Source organism: Podarcis liolepis (genome assembly GCF_965112155.1).
Source record: "Podarcis liolepis genome assembly, chromosome: 3".
NCBI classification, from domain to species: Eukaryota; Metazoa; Chordata; class Lepidosauria; order Squamata; family Lacertidae; genus Podarcis; species Podarcis liolepis.
Genome location: NC_139557.1, coordinates 59,533,934 through 59,550,634, shown reverse-complemented (window position 1 = coordinate 59,550,634; position 16,701 = coordinate 59,533,934). Strand labels below are relative to the sequence as shown.

Genomic DNA, 16,701 nt, shown 5'->3' with positions numbered 1-16,701 from the left:
CCCGGCCGAAATGAGTCTCTCATTCCCTCTGCCGAAGCGCTGAGAACCGGAGGGTTGGACGCGCGCGCTCGGCTCCTCCCTTCGCCACTCGCCGATCGGCAAAGTAACTCTCGTGGACTAAGTGCAGCCGCCGACGCCAAGTGCAGGCGCGCCTGGCTGGGGATTGCCCCTGGAAGGCGGGGAGGGAGCGCTCCGGCGCAGACGCCGCCGAGAAGAAAGGCGACCCTGTTGCTGTTCCGGGCTCTCCGTCTCCCCCGCCCCCCATTTCATCCAGGCAACAGGAGGATCCGGACTGGCCAGGAAGACGAGCTTTCCTCGCGGCTTCGGGAGAGAGCGCCCGAGTTGAGTGCGAGACTCCTCGCAAAAGTTCTCCAAAGTCAGCATGGCCCCGGCGGTTGGAGCCGTCGGCTTGCTGGCGGCGCTCGCCTCCTTCGTCGCCCCCTCGGCTGCCCTGCTTGGAGTGGCCCGTGGGCAGTTCTCGGCAGGTAAGCGGCTACCTCGCGGGAAGGCGTCCCGCTTCTTCTTCTACGAGGGAGGAGGACCGCCTCTCGGAGGCTTCTCCCGCTCAGGCTTGTGTGTGTGTTTTGTGTGTACCTCTTTTTGACTCGCGTCGGGGCTTGGAGGGGGAAGAGAGAGACCGAGGAGGAGGAGGAGGAAGAGGTTGCGCTCGAGCAAGGTCCCACCGACCCCATGGCTTCTTTCTCTGGAGAGCCCGCTTGAGCGCAGCTTTCCAAAAGGAGAACGTGGACCAGTCCCCTTCCTCAGTGGGCGAGACCCTCTGGAGAAGAAGGAGCCCAGGAACGTTCCGCTTTGGAACGTTGGGACGTGGTCTTATTTGCTTTTGGAACGTTTGGAACCGCTGTTCTTGCGCGCGCGCCCCCATTAAAATATGGGGAAAGCCCCTCTTTTCCCGCTTCACGATGAGTGACAGACGACAGTAGGGGTGCCCTTTGTGCAAAATAAGCTCTAGTTTTGCACCTTCAAGGCAGACCGGGTGGGGTGGGTTGGGGAGCTATTAAAACGAGACTTCCAAGCTGCACACTTCGAGCTTCTCACGCTAATCCTCGCCTCCCCCCTCGGCCTCTCTTCTGGTCAGTTTCCCAGGTAGCGTTTGCACAGCGTTGGCTGAGCTTCCATTGTGGAACCTTCTCTGCCCTTTCTCTTCTTTGTTAATAGAGAAAGAGAACGTGTTTTCCTTTCGCCTTCTGCGGACAGTTTTCTGCACAAGGATGGAACGAAAAGCAACCACCTTCAGACGACTTTTACCTTTTTAAGTTTCTCCCAAATTGGGAGTCGGCTGCTACTTTCTGCCTAAGGTGGAAAGAAGCCAGTCGGTTCATGGGTGAAAAGTTCACCAGCCTCTGAATCGCGGCGGGGGGTGGGAGAGAGGGCAGGTATAGTTTCCCGACTTATAACCGATTCACCTTGTTTCTGTTCTTTGCCCCCTCCCACCCCAGCAGACCCTTCCCCTTTCAAAGGAGAGGGAAAGCAGTCGTGAAAGAGTTAATGCATTACAGCTGCTCTCCGGGTTTCCGAAAGCAAACAAGCTGCGCCCAGCAGCGACAGGCCGAGCCCTCCTTTCTTCTGTTGACTTTTGTGTCGGGCTAACTTTTGGCAGCGGGGCCGATCCTGGCTGCCTAATCAGGCAGGCAGAGACTGTACCTGGCCGGAACTGCTGGGGACGCGCAGACTCCACTGCCCGGACGTAAATAACTTTATGTGTTGCAAGCGCCTTTTACGCTTTTTCTAGCCGAGGCTTTGTTTCTGGAAAGGTGGTGATTATGGGCCCTGGGAAGTCATCTGAAGGTTTTTGCAGAACTGGAAAAAAAGCAAGTTGACAGCAACAAAGCGAAATGCAGAAAGTCCCAACAAACCTGCTTGCCCAGTTCAAAGGACGCGCAGACACATCCGAGAGGAAGGGCTGCCTTTAACCATTTCCTTCGGCTTCCAGGGAGAAAGCTACTGTTCAGCCTGTAGCGAAAGCGATGCGCATAGCTCCCCAGTTAGAATCAGTTTTATTGTCTACATTTCTTTGGACCCTTTCGGTTGTCAGCAGCAATGTTTGATCTGCATGCAGGCAAGCAGGATGTCCTAATCCATTTGTGCTGTGTGCATTGTTAGCTTTAGAGAGGAGCAGCAACTTTAAGGGTGCAATACTTTGCACACATTTATGAGGAAATAAATCCATGGGATTACTTCTGACTGGGTTGTGCTGTAAAAGACTGGTCTTGAAAGGGATATATTTTATGCAAAAAGCTATTACAAGCTCAGCTTTCAAAGGCAGTCTTATTTTTTCTGCCCTCCCTCCTCTATTTTGGCAGGACTTTTTGTAAATTGATTGAATGTTTTGGGTTGGAAGACTTCCGGGATTAGAACTGTCCCTATTTGCCCAAGTTGGAAGTCTATTTTTATTGTAGGTGATACATTTCACAAATGCAAATGGAAAGTGTGGGTGTTTGATACACATCTTGTCCATGTTTTCAGAGCATCTGATCTGTCTTCCTTAGAAATCAAAACTTTTCTGCTTCTTGTGCCCTTGGGCATGGAAAGCAAAAGAAGTGGGGCTGGGTTTCACATCTGTTTACATGTTGCACACGCCTCCTACACAAAAGCACTTTGCCTTTATGCCTGTGTCTTGCCATAGCAAGTTCAAATGTGTGGTTTGGTTGTCACAATCTGACTCCTGATGCTGTTAAATCTGTGGTCTCTCTGTGTGACTCTTGCTGCCAAAAACTTGCTTATGCTGCTTCATAGTAGTCTCTTCTCCCCTCTCCCTGCTGCCCTCCCCAAGGGAGGAAGTAATAACTGTGTATTCCACACTTCTGAATTACTTCATGGCTTAAAATGTAGAGTAATCGCCTAAGGGTTGCATCAGTATCCTGGAACTTTCCTAGGAAAGAAACTAAGATAAGGATTCTTATTCGCAGATAAGCTGCAGTGGTGGAGGTATGAAACGCAGTCAGATGGTCTGTGAATTGTCTTGACGCATGATCACCGCTTAGATATTTTGTCAGAAATGTTAAGCAATATATAAATTTCCTAAATAAAATAAATAAATGAACAAGTTATATCCTAATAGTCTTAAAGCGGTGTGTTTAAGGTGCATTTAAGCTCCTCCTTCAACTTTGTGGTGATCAAGCTGGAGCACCTGTCCATCAGATACATACTTGTGCTCTTAAGTTGAAAGGAAGCAGCCATCCGTTGGTTAATAGGAAACAGCCACAGACTGCATTTATTACATTTGTATTTCATCTTTCCCCGAGGAAACTCGGTGGGGTACATGGTTCCCTCCTCCCCATGTTATCCTCACAACAAACCTGACCTGTGAGGTAGGTCGTTGTGAGAGAGGGTGGCTGGCCAAGATCACTCGGTGTGTTTCGTGGTTTAGCTGTGATTTGAACCTCTCCCACATTACACCACATTCACAGCCATGGATAGCCCAAAAGTAGTTTCTTTTCAGTAATCTTATTGAATCCTCAGTGATCCTCTAGACTTCTGTGAATTTTCAGCTTGGCTAACACTTCCTTCAATATGCTGTGTTCAAAGGTCTTCTACAGAGAAATCTTGGGCATAGCAAATTTACAGAAGTATGGTTTTTTTCCTGAAATAAAGGACAATAATAGCTTTTATTTATTTATAAAGTGATTTATATACCACTTTTCACATATGCAGAGAAGAAAATATTATGATACTTTATTAATACTGCCATTGCACACATTTGTCACCCAACTTTTACATCATAATTGGTTTCCGTATCTCCTTTCGCCTGATTATATAAAGTTCATTGTAATTCCTGTCTACTGTTCTGTGTTAAAATTATCAGATACAGTGTAAATGCTGACTGTCTTGATCACCATTTAATTAACATCTTTAATAATCTTAGCCTACTAGCTGTGACTTCACTATCTCATTGATGTGCATCACCAGCATGTTAATTGAAATTTTTATTGTAGTCTCTAGTTTATTTCTTGAATCAGTTGTCAGTGTGGCTCGATGTACGTTAAGCTTGTGTTGATTTTTACAGTGGATTATGCAGAGCACTGTGTTGACATCCAACCTAAATATGGTCCACAAATCTCTCTGAAAATGGCTCTCTGCCCAAGTGGCTTTCTGATAACTTCCATCAAGTGTTTAGAATGAAAAGCCTTCGATAGATGGGGTGAAGGGGTAGAAGAGCAGGACATTGGATATATGAAGCCTGGAAAAGAGGAGACTGAGAGGAGATATGATAGCCATCTTCAAATATCTGAAGGGCTGTCACATGGAAGATGGAGCAAGCTTGTTTTCTGCTTCTCCAGAGGGCAGCACCCAACCCAAAGGGTCCAAATTACAAGAAATGAAATTCTGACTAAACAGTAGGAAGAACCTTCTTATGATAAGAGCATTCCGGTAGTGGAATGGACTCCCTTGGAAGGTGGTGGACTTGCCTTCATTGGAGGTTTTTAAGCAAAGGGTTGGAGGGTCATCTATTGGATTCTTTAGCTGTGATTCCTGCATTGCAGGGGGTTGGACTAGATGACCCTTGGAGTCTCTTTCAACTCCGCAATTCTGATTCTATGCTGAATAAGGTACTGGCAGGTTTGTGGGCTGAAGGCTGATGATAGTGCCTCATTCTGTGGAGGAGTGGGGGGAAATAGCGCAAGGTCGGAAGTAAGTGGGCATGACTCTTCTTTTACTTGGATCTGATAGATCTGGGTTTAAATCCCCACCCAGCTGTGAAGTGACCTTGGGCCAGTCTCTGTCTCTTAGCCCAACCCTTCATCACGGGGCTGTTCTAAGGATTAAATGTGGAAGGGGAGAACCATGGAAGCTGCCTGGTGAAATATGGGATCAGGGGTGAGAACTTGGATAACATTTGGGGGGGCTGGCAGGTGAGCCCCATTCCGCATAATTGATCACATGACGCAGAGCATGCACACCACTTTGTGGGGAGATCCAGCCCCCTCAAATATTTTATTGGGACTTGGTTCCTGTGCATGGGATATAAATAAATATATTATCAGTCTTTCATATACAGTGGAGACATCACTAAGTGCTTCCTTTATACTTTGTGAGAATATAGAGAAATCTGCTGAGCAATTCTTTGCCTGTTTGGGGAGTGTGCCTCTATCACTTGACGCCGTTTCTTTCAGGGTCTTTTCCTCATCCTGCCAACTTTCTGCACAGAGGTGAATATCACCCAGCTCTTGAGCTCATGTTATGTATGATGTTCACTTTCTTTGCTGTGTTAGCAAGTGGTCCACAATATGTGTGTGTTCGTTCCAAGGAGCCAATGGGAGTCAGAGGGCAGGCAGGAGTTAATAAGTGCCTCCTTGTTATGAGTGAAAGGTGAACACTGCTTCTCTGTAACATACTTCTCTTTTTAATTATTATTACATTTGGCTGCAACACTCCAGAGACAGGAATTCTCCAGAGGATATTCTTGGGTGTTGCAAATCAGAGACAGTGAAACGAACATCCACAAGAAGTGTTTAAATGACCAATTCACAGTTATGGGTGCAGTTCCAGCTTTGTCAAAATCAGCAAAAGTTCAGGCACTTGCTCACAAAGTCTTTATTTATTTTTGTAAGTCACAAAGTAATGTTGTCCAGATAATAAATTGTGCTGTTTTTAACTGTTAAAATGTTGTGTAATTAGTCACAGTAGCAGAGAACTTGCAAAGGAATAATTCTATGATTTGTACACTTTCTTACCACAGAGTGTTCTGTGTAATAGAACACTCTCCACTGTACCAATAATGAATAATGATGTACGGTATTATTTTGATATCAAGGGTATCTTGCAGTGTTTTCAAAAGTCAGCAAATCCTAAAGCTAACCAGTCACAAATGGGGCTTGTGGAATTTTGACAACTATACCGAAAACTGATTTATGGTTTTTTAAAACGTTTCTGGGAAAAGTGAGTGTAAGTTGAAACAATATGATCCAGCTCAGGAGGCTCAAAGCCTTATGTTTTAGAGACAAGTGCAGATTTCTAAAGCAAGAAGATTTGGTTTTGCTTCATATATGCTTCCAGAAACACAAAACTTCTGCAAATTGACATCAGTGCTGATTTTGTAAGCTTGAGTAACATAAAGAATGTTGTTTCTTTGATTGAAACTCAGTAGCAGGGGCAGGACGTACTAACATTATTGTTTATCTCTGGGTCACAACACCTTTAAATCAGGCAGGTAAAGGTAAAGGGACCCCTGACTGTTAAGTCCAGTCATGGACGACTCTGGGGTTGCGGCGCTCATTTTCTGGGTCATGTGGCCAGCATGACAAAGCCACTTCTGGTGAACCAGAGCAGCACACAGAAACGCCATTTACCTTCCCGCCGGAGTGGTACCTATTTATCTGCTTGCACTTTGACGTGCTTTCGAACTGCTAGGTTGGCAGGAGCAGGGACCGAGCAACAGAAGCTCACCCCATCGCAGGGATTTGAACCGCCAACCTTCTGATTGGCAAGCCCTAGGCTCTATGGTTTAACCCACAGCGCCACCCTTGTCCCTTAAATCAGGTACAAAACTGGAAATGAAGAGTTAAGTGCCACTTCTCACAACTATGGTGGAAACAGGCTTATGGCTTAATGGTCATTATTGTTGAATTAACTTGTCTCAACTGAAGGGTGCTGCATTCAGCTAATGAGCCTCCTTCACAGCTTATCTTTTGTATAAGTATTTCACAACAGCTGAGAACACAGATAACGAAAATGTAAATATAAGATATGGTGTTAAAAACTGGTGGCCCAAACTACTTAAGATAACCAGTGTTCTCTACAAAATGCAGTGTTTGGGTCCTAAACAGAAGGAAGTTTTTACCAGGATACTCCTGAATCCTTTCCTCCTAGCTCCCCCCCCCCCAAAAAAAAATCCTCACCAAAAGCACCTCTGGAGACCTGAGTATCTCTTCTGAACAGTGTGGGTTTGGTCATTGGACAGATGCTGAGGAGGGGGAAAATGACCCAACATTTATTTAGTCGCAATTTTTTGCCTACTTTTTGAGGAACTTCCTCCAAAAAGCTGTTTACAGCCCACAATAAAAAAACTAACAATAAACCAGTGCAGAAAGTGAAAACAGAAATAGAATACAGTGGTACCTCGGTTCTTGAATGTAATCCGTTGCGGAAGACCATTCTGAAACGTTCAAAAACCAAAGGGCTGTCTGCAAATCCAACTGAGAAAATTGAAAAACACGCAGCAGAAGCTGTTCAATTTCCAAGGTGCATTTGAAAATGGAAGCATTTACTTCTGGGTTTTCGGTGTTCAGGTTCCGAAACGTTCATCAATGGAGACGTTCGAGAACCAAGGTACCACTGTATTAAATATATTAGGGATCATTAATGTGTTTTAAAAACCAACAAAGATTAACCCCAGGAGAAATGAAGGAGTCATTTGGAGAGCTTTGGGAGAAAATAATGGTTTTCAGCAAACACTGAAAACATAACAATGTTGCATCTTGTTTTACTTCTAAGGGAAGAGACTTCTAGGCAATTGGGAGCACGGCACTAAAAGCACAGGCTCAAGTTCACAACTTGCTTTGCCTTGTGGCACTATCAACAGATCTTCATCCATAGCTAAGTGACCAGGGTGGTGTGTATGGAAAGAGGTGGCTTCTAAATCTAACAAGTACAACCATACTGGCTTTCTGGATTACTTCTGCTATGGGCTAGCTATTGAAACCAAGTAGGTAAATAAATATGGGAAATGCAAAATATCACTTAGAGAACGATCTGAAATACTTTCCTTAAAGCTTGAATTTGTTTTATTCTGGATTGTTTGATTTGATGTTTAAAGTGTTGTAAATCACTTTTTTTCTTTAAAATATAAAGCAATATAGAAATGAAATTAATAATAATAATAATATGATTGAGGGGAAAATCACAACTGGATATTCCATTGTGGTGACCGCAATTTAGTTTTAAGGAAATATTTGATGATTCACTCATATTTGAATTTCTAACACTGCTTTTAAGCAGTGTATTTAATGTATTCCAGTGAAAGAGTTAATTTTTAAAATTGCATTTTATTTTTATTTTTTAAAACCCAAGGCAGGTTTTTTCATCCTTACTTAACCACTCAGCTTGAAGAGAGGGTTTGGATACTTGTGTGTATTGTTTTTGAAATTAATTTGAATTATATAAAGCCATGTCACTTGAAGAGTCAAGCATTGCAATTAATGGCCATACACATTTTTCAAAAAATGTTGATGGTATTCCTTAAAAGGAGTAATTTATCAGAAGCTGTTGGAAGACATTATAATTGGAACCACACTTCTCTGTCCTCAATTTGCGTCTATTGACCCATTGGATCACAACAGCACATATAGATTGGGCTGGGTTCAGTTGATTTTTGTTGCCATTATAAAATAAATGCCTTGGTGTACATGCAGTATTTTTAAACAGTTAAGAAACTATCCAAACAAAGGCAAAATTGTGACTCAGCGATGGATTTTGCTATGGAAACAGCCACTGAAGTACATTCGCTGAGCAAACTAAATAACTGTTTCCTTAATTGAATGGTGCTTAACATCATTAAGAAAAATATGCACCTTGGAACATGTTTGGAAATTTCTTAGACAGTGATTTTCAGCATAATCTGTATACACTAGCTAATGGTGGCTGATAGAGAAGATAGGAGTTTAGGATTTAGGAGACCCAGGTTCAAATCTCAACTCTGCCATGAAGCTCCGTAGGTGGCTTGGGCTAGTCCAGGGGTCTGCAACCCGCGGCTCCGGAGCCGCATGTGGCTCTTTTACACTTTTGCCGCAGCTCCGGGGCAGATACTAGCGAGGAGAGGAGGCGCATTGTGCGCCCCGACACTCCCCACTGTGGCGGGTGCTGTACTGGCTGTGACATCGCATGGGGGCAGTGCGTGCGTTAGTCACGCACCGTCCCGACGTCACCTTCCCGCCCACCCGCTACATTGTAAGGGGCATGTACGCTGGTCACTGCATTGAAAGGGGGCATGTACGCTGGTCACTGTTTTGAAGGGGAGTGAAGAACACACGCACACAAAAAGGTAACTTGTTAATTTAACGTTTATTTCTATGAGGAGGGGTAATTCTGAGGGGTCAAACAAAGAAATAATAAAAAAGTGACAAAAAAGTTATTTTTATAATGACGAGTTTTGCGGCTCCCAGTTTTTTTTTCTTCGGAAACGGGTCCAAGTGGCTCTTTTTGTCTTAAAGGTTGCAGACCCCTGGGCTAGTCAATATCTCTTAGCAGGGGGCTAGTCCACTGTCCCTCAGACCTTGTGGGGGGGCGGACTATATTTTGAAAAAAATATATGAACAAATTCCTATGCCCCACAAATAACCCAAAGATTTATTTTAAATAAAAGCACACATTCTACTCATGTAAAAACACCAGGCAGGCCCCACAAATAACCCAGAGATGCATTTTAAATAGAAGGACACATGCTACTCATGTAAAAACACGCTGATTGTCGGACCATCTGTGGGCTGGATTGAGAAGGCGATTGGGTCGCATCCAGCCCCTGGGCCTTAATTTGCCTACCCATGACTTAGCCTAACCTACGTCCAGGGATTATTGTGAGGATAAGATATGGGGGTGGGGGTGGGATAACCAGTTAGGCTACCTTGAGCTCCTTGAGGAAAAAAGCAGAATATAAATGAATTATCCATAATACTGCCCATGAGTTTGTGCACATTATTTTACCAAAAGCAACTTCAGGGCCTCTCAGTGTTACATTTCTGTGTCTGTATCCAAGAGGTTTTTAAGTGTGTAGCTAAAATGTAACAGATTAAAAAATAATAGGGTGATTTACAACAAATGAAATACATCTTTATTAAAAACATGCAAAATAACCACAAACCTCATTTTTAAACAAAAAACAGAGATCTACAGTTGGCCAGAGCCCTGGTTTTTTTAGTGTACCTCACATTGGTCGCTTTAGAATGTATGAAATTGCTCCCTCCCCAGGGAGCAGCAGCCTGGTTTGCTAGAAGAAGAATATGATCACATAAACATTCCCTTGTGCGTTGTCAGAGCTGTGACACAATGGCAGAGTAATTCATTCTTCAGCCATTCATGTGATACCTGGTTTCCAGTCCCATTGTGTTGAATCTCATTTGTAAGAGGAGAAAAATGCGCTGAGAAAGGGAAAGTGCTTCCCAAACCATCAGGACTAATTGCTTCAAAATAATTTCTCCTGTGGGTGGCATCCAGTTTATGTCCACCTGCGGACAGAAGACATCCCTAGACTAGGAGAAAGGCAGTTTTGGAGGATTCTCTCACGCTCCCCAGTGTCTGTTGTGCCCCCAGATCTGCTCAGGAGAGTTAGGTTGCAGCCTTTCTCAACCTGTGGGTCCCCAGATGTTTTGGGACTACAACTCCCATCACCGCTAGCTAGCAAAGCCAGAGCTCAGGGCTGATGGGAGTTGTAGTCCCAAAACATCTGGGGACCCACAGGTTGAAAACCACCGAAGGGGATTTGAAGGATTATAGCTGGGAGGGGGAATTGCTGAAAATTCCCTGCTTTGATCTGCTGCCAGATGCCTTTTGCCTGTGGAGGAAAGCCAATTGGATACCATTAAAGTGTCACAGTTGTTAAAATTCAGAATTCCCAGTCTGAATTCTGACCAGATTGTGAACAGGGTGGTTGGTCATTTTTATTTTATAAATGTTGATAGGACTGAGGGGAAGGACATTGATGTTGCTTGGAAGTCATTGGGTTGGGAGATGGGAATGTACCCAACTCTTCAATTGACAAACTATGTGCTTAAAAACTTTTAGCCTGAGATTTACAGGCTACACAGCAATCCTGTGGATTTGGAGGACTACCACATGTAATTTTTAATAGCGTCTGTGGATCTTGGTTATACTTTGAGGTCATTGGATAGATGGCTTGTGCATGATAATGACATCCAGATGCTAACTATAAACATCTCATCCTTGACTTGCCTGAAAACAAGGAAGGTTAGCTTCATGCTCCAGCAAAATCTGTGTTTCATAGGCTGTAAGTAGAGTGGGGTGGGGATCGACTTCATCTCTCTCTCTCTCACTTCCTTAGTTGTTTACCTCAGAACCAACTGTAAAGGTTTGAAATGGCTCCAGAAAATTAACCGACGTTAAACATGAATGCAGCATGTAAAAGATATTAATGCATCCCATGTAGTTTGTGAAGCAGTCTAAATGTGAGGAATGTTGGCCTCAGTCCTCAAGACTAAGAAGCCCCTAAGCAATCAAGAATTCAAGAAGCTCTACAGGATAGCTTGTGTTTAATTAGCTGATACACTAGACAATCCCTGGAGGATACACTTAACATGAGGAATAAGTTGGTAAATGTTTAGTCATTTCTTCCAGAAGAATGTATTCTGATTTGCTTTCGAGGTTTTATCAGAACGCTGGTGCCGATTTCATAATTGGTCCCTAATTTGTAGTTTTGATTTGAAAGCAGTCTCCCCGTGTTAACAAAATTATAGTAATAAAGAGATGACAAAACTGCTCTTGAGCTTTTTTATTTAAAGAAGTATAACCCCTGCAAAATGTTTGAAGGTTTCCTCAGCCACTCACCACCCTGTCTGTTGCAACTTCGATACAAATTTAGCTACTTGAAAAGCAAGTCTGCTTATGTGAAACATAAGCCCATGGTTTGATGGGCAAACTTTTTCAGCTGTGGGCCAGTCCACTGTCCCTCAGACCTTGTGGGGGGCCGGACTATATTTTGAAGAATAATAATGAATGAATTCCTATGCCCCAGAAATAACCCAGAGATGCATTTTAAATAAAAGCGCACATTCTACTCATGTAAAAACATGCTGATTCCCAGACCATCTGCGGGCTGGATTGAGAAGACGATTGGGCTGCATCCGGCCCCCGGGTCTTAGTTTGCCTACCGATGGGCTATACTTCAGTGTATCATTTTGTCAGTGCTATCAAATTGAGGTGCTGTATCTGTGTGTAGTTTGAATTTCGGGTGGGGTGGGGTGTCAGGGAAGGCCTACTTTATTCTGTTGTGTGGTTATAATATGTAAGCCACCCTGAAAGAGTTTTTATTTGGAAAGACAGGATATAAATGTTTTTGTACTTGGGCATCTATGCCTGAGTTTAAGAAGAAAAGTGCCACTCATGTGTTTATTTCTTCTGAAGAAAAAGCATTTGTGGAACTGGGGAGCCCTAACTATTCACAAACCTCAGTGTGCATATTTACACAACCATGAATCTCAAATGGAACACTCAAGCTTGCTTTTCACCCAGTCATGAAGGAGGAGAGGAAATGGTCACTTGCATAAATCCAGAGGCCACAGCCTTGAATTGTACTCAGAGGACTACAAGCAGCCAGTGTTGCTGCCACAGAAGTGACTGCTGCAATGAATTTTTGATGCTCATTCCCACCCCAGGAGGGCAGTTGCTATATTCTGGGTTTCTGAATGACCACCATTAGATGTGAAGATCCCATTGCACATAAAAATATTTATAAAACAATAATGAAGAATCTTTAAAACAACTGAACTCTTTTATATAAAGCCATAATCCTAACATCAATACATATGTTTTTTAAAGGCAGCAAAGCTTTCCTTTAACACGCATCTATACACTCTCTAAGTCTTTTAGATTGCTACATGTTATACAGCTAGATGGACACTGAAAACAAAATAATTTTCAACTGAATTTGGTCAGTGCTTTTTTCTGGGGGTATGCCCCTAAACATTTTGTGAATCTTTGTACTTATGTCCATTTACAGTATTTATTTTTCCCTATTTGAACTGTAAAATGGTGATTTTCTTGAGTCAAAATTTTAGGGGGGGGGGGACACTGAGTTTGGTGCTTTTATCATGCCTTTTAACAAATCTGAATCTTTTGCACTAGGGACAAAAAGAAGCAGTTCATTCTGCTATGCAGGGATTCAGATTTCCTCCCCTCCAAAAAAAAAAAAAAAAAAAAAAATCAATGCACACAAGGGAAGAAACCAAATATCTCTCCTGTGGCAGAGGGCAGAATACATGTGAACACACATCATTTGGATTCCAGATACTCAATGGAGAGCTGGAAAGATTAGAAGTACTTGAAAAGCTGGGTCAACTTCTGTAAAAAAATGTAGTTTGATAAACACTCCACATGTAGGATCAAAGCTGCTTTTAACAACCTGGATTTTATTGTATTTGTGTATAGAGCAGACATTTTATATGTATAATACACACACATCCCTATCCTGACCCAGGCATAATGGAAGTTTTTCCCAGGGCAAATGCTTCCCTTAGCAGATTTTTGTTGTTGTTCTTTTAAGAATATAATCTTATAATCTCAAAAGTGTCCAATAGCCATTTTCAGCATGATTTGGGTGCGTGGCCTTGCAGAATGTTGGCTGCCTTGCTTAATAAAATCTTTAATTTAGAGCCTGCTGTTTTGATTGCTGCTATAAAACCTGTTGGGAAGCTTTAAAGTTGGCAGATTTGGGGTTGGAACTGGACTAGCTCCCAGATTTCTAGCCCTGATGTTCCCAAACTTCATCTGTTTAGTTAAGACTATGATGTGGCTGTACATAAGCAGCTGTCTAGCGTTTGGAAAGCTGCGCTCCTTGCCCCTTGCAACTTGCTCACTAAGTTTGCTCATTATTTGAGAATTTGCTAATTTAATGCAAATTGTTAAATGACTGCGTATGATGTTTAGACCTAGGTCACAAGGCAGAAGTAACCTTGTGCCAGGGCTGCATTGCTTCAAACTGAAGTGGGTTTCACATGATGGGACAGACCTCTGTGCCCCTCCTCTTAAAATAAAGAACCTTTCTACAGAGAAAACTAGGGAGTCAGTTAAGGATGGGTGAAGCTCAAATACAAGTTAATAGTAGCTCAAGCATTCAGATTTAAGCTGCAGGTAACGCAGGGAAAAGCAAGTTCCTGTGTTAGAGAGGATCAGCCTCAACTGTTTGACCAGAATGAAAATGGAGGTGGGGTCTAACTGTAATATCTACAGAAATGTCCTCCCCTGTAGAGATGAATTTCACACAATATCTCATCTAGAAACGAAAGCATTGCCCTGAAGAGATGGATGAGCCCTAGAGACTTGACAGAAGTGTCCACCTCCAGGGAGATCAATAACTTGCAGAATAGGGATCATCTGATTTAGGAAGGATATAAGTTGGCATTAAGTAGACAAGAAGACCAACCCACAGCAGTTGCATAGTGGGCAGAAGAGCCGTTAAAAGTTTGCCTTCTGCTTCCTTAAACATAACTGTATAGGCAAAGCAAGCCAAAAGGACATGTTTGTTCTGTTTAAACTGGCCTTAAAAAACCCTGTCGTTTCTTAACATACCGAAGAGGGTTTGGTCTTTCTGAAGGCCTGTCTATTTCTTCACTGAAGAAAATATACTGAACGTGAAGTGAAGGCAGGGAGATCACATCCTACCCCATATTGACATGCCAGTGCATGTATGTCACTAATGTTTAAATGGAGCATATGCACATTAACTCAATGTGCACCAACCTCCCATACAGCCCTTCTCCTGTCAGGAAGATTGTGCCTGTGGTTTCCCATAGACTTCTGCTTGGCCCAGATGAGTCTCTGGCCTGATCCAGCAGAGCTCTTCTTATGTTCTTATTCCCTTCTGCACTTGTTCTAGTTTGGCAACTCACTCGGTAGAGCTGACTCAGGAAACTGGTACCTTTGCCAAATTAACAGAAATTAGCATGCATATCTTAGGAAGCTTGGTCTTGGAGTGATGCCACTAGGTTTCTGGAAAGGAAGGAGAGAGCCAAGGCATCACAACTTAACCAAGAAAGGGAGTCTATTAATAGAAAAGCACAAGAAACTGCTGCTGAATTTTGTGATGCTTTTCTACAAATATTTGATTACATGGTGTTTTGTGGCTGATGGTTATTTTAATGTGCCGGTTCCTTTCATGTGTTGATAGTCTTAGCTATGCACTTATATATTGTAGTATGCTTACTTTATGCATTTGTGCTTGCTGCCTTGTGAGAATGTTTCTGAAAGGCGGGATAGAAATGAATGAAAGTAATAAATAAATGAAATGCACACGGACCAGTTTATGAATGTAGCAATAGACTTGTACATATGTTACACACTAAACAAAGGCACAGGCTGGCTCTGCACATGTACAAGTTTTGGGTGAAAGAGTGTACATTTGCTGATTTTTAAAGCTCAAATAGAGGTGCATGTAGAGGTGCACAGATGGTTCACTCATTAAATGGAATGTGTGAATACTCCTGAAAGTATTTGAAAGGCAAAAGAGGGGTTGGCAGAGGAGAAAGTAACAATCCAAAGCATAAAGGAGGAGGACTGAATCAGTAGATGAAACAAAGAAGAAATTGGCAGTGGATATAAATAGCAGAGGTTATTTACAGAAGACAATCCCCCATCTATTGCTCTTGCATTTCAATGACGGCCTTTTGTTACCTGGAAGCTCACTTGATGGGCGAGCTGGTTCTTGGCCAGGTGAGCACAAAGACAGTCTTAATTAACAAGTACAGGGTGTGGCCCTGAAAGCATTAAGGTGGGAGGGGGGGACATTGGCTTGGTATGTCTGGGAGTTCCATTGCTCTGGGCTTTCAGATGCAAGGCCTCTCTCATTTCAAAACCTTTAGTGGGTTTTGTTCCTGACAGTTGGAAGACTTGAAGCAGGGACCAGCTGGTGAAGTTTCCTCACCAATAGTTCTATGCATATGTGTATGTTCCAGAAAGAACAAAAGATTGTGTCCTTTATTATTATTATTATTATAATTTTTTTATTATTATTATTATTATTATTATTATTATTATTATTATTATTATTATTTACGCTGCCCAACTGGCTGGGTTTCCCCAGCCACTCTGGGTGGCTCCCAATCGAATATTAAAAACACAATACAGCATTAAACATTAAATCTTCCCTAAACAGGGCTGCCTTCAGATGTCTTTTAAAAGTAGGATAGTTGCTTTTTTCCTTGACATCTGATGGGAAGGCGTTCCACAGGGCAGGCGCCACTACCGAGAAGGTTCTCTGCCTGGTTCCCTGTAGCCTCACTTCTCGCAGTGAGGGAACCACCAGAAGGCCCTTGGCGCTGGACCTCAGTGTCTGGCCTGAACGATGGGGGTGGAGACGCTCCTTCAGGTATACAGGACCTTCAGGTATGAACCATGGCGTGAGGGAGTATTGCTGTTCTGTTAGGTAACTTTAAATCCAATAGATTAGCTTTAACTGACCCCTTGCAAACTCATTTGTAGAGTGAAAATTAAAGTTGTTTCCCATACTTGGCAATTAGTGGAGTCACTCTGCTAAATTCTCTTGCTGCTTTGGAAACAGCCACTGTTGTGGCTGTGGAATTGTTGGTTCCCTGGCAGTAGACCAAGCCCTGTGTTCTCCTGAATAACTCTTTGGGAAAGGCTTAGCTGTTGAAGTGTGCTGGAGTTGCTTCACTGGATGGAGGGGTGCCAGCACTTTCTCCTCTAGTGCAAGGGTCTAATTGGTCCCACTGTGATGTTGCTGAGACCGCTGTGCCCAGAACACTGAGTTGCTGCCTCTGTGTGATGGCTCGTAGAATTGGATGCTGTTAGAGGCAGATGTGTCATTACCCAACAGGCATGTAACTTGAATTAACAACCCCCTTCCCCCAACTTTCTTTTGGGTAACAGTCTCCTGCATATTCATTATTTTGTTTTGATTGCCAGTCACAATCCTTTTCAAGGATTGCTGTATTTCAGCTGACAAAGTACTGAATCATTTTGGTTCATTGGTTTATGATTCATAACTGTTTTTGGATTGTT

At 43.0% G+C, this 16,701-nt stretch overlaps 1 protein-coding gene across 18 annotated transcripts in view; it reads left to right on the top strand.

The window, feature by feature from the left end:
* Positions 1 to 16,701, top strand: part of PTPRK (protein tyrosine phosphatase receptor type K) — a 330,112-nt gene continuing 313,411 nt past the window's right edge. For 10 of the 18 annotated variants that reach the window (XM_083497978.1, XM_083497976.1, XM_083497975.1 and 7 more), the window contains exon 1: positions 111 to 485. In XM_083497978.1, coding sequence (XP_083354104.1) covers positions 383 to 485 — 103 coding nt within the window. In that variant the 5' untranslated portion in view covers positions 111 to 382. Of the gene's footprint in view, positions 486 to 16,701 lie in introns of all 18 variants that reach the window. The other 8 variants (XM_083497982.1, XM_083497980.1, XM_083497977.1 and 5 more) reach the window with 2 other exon arrangements.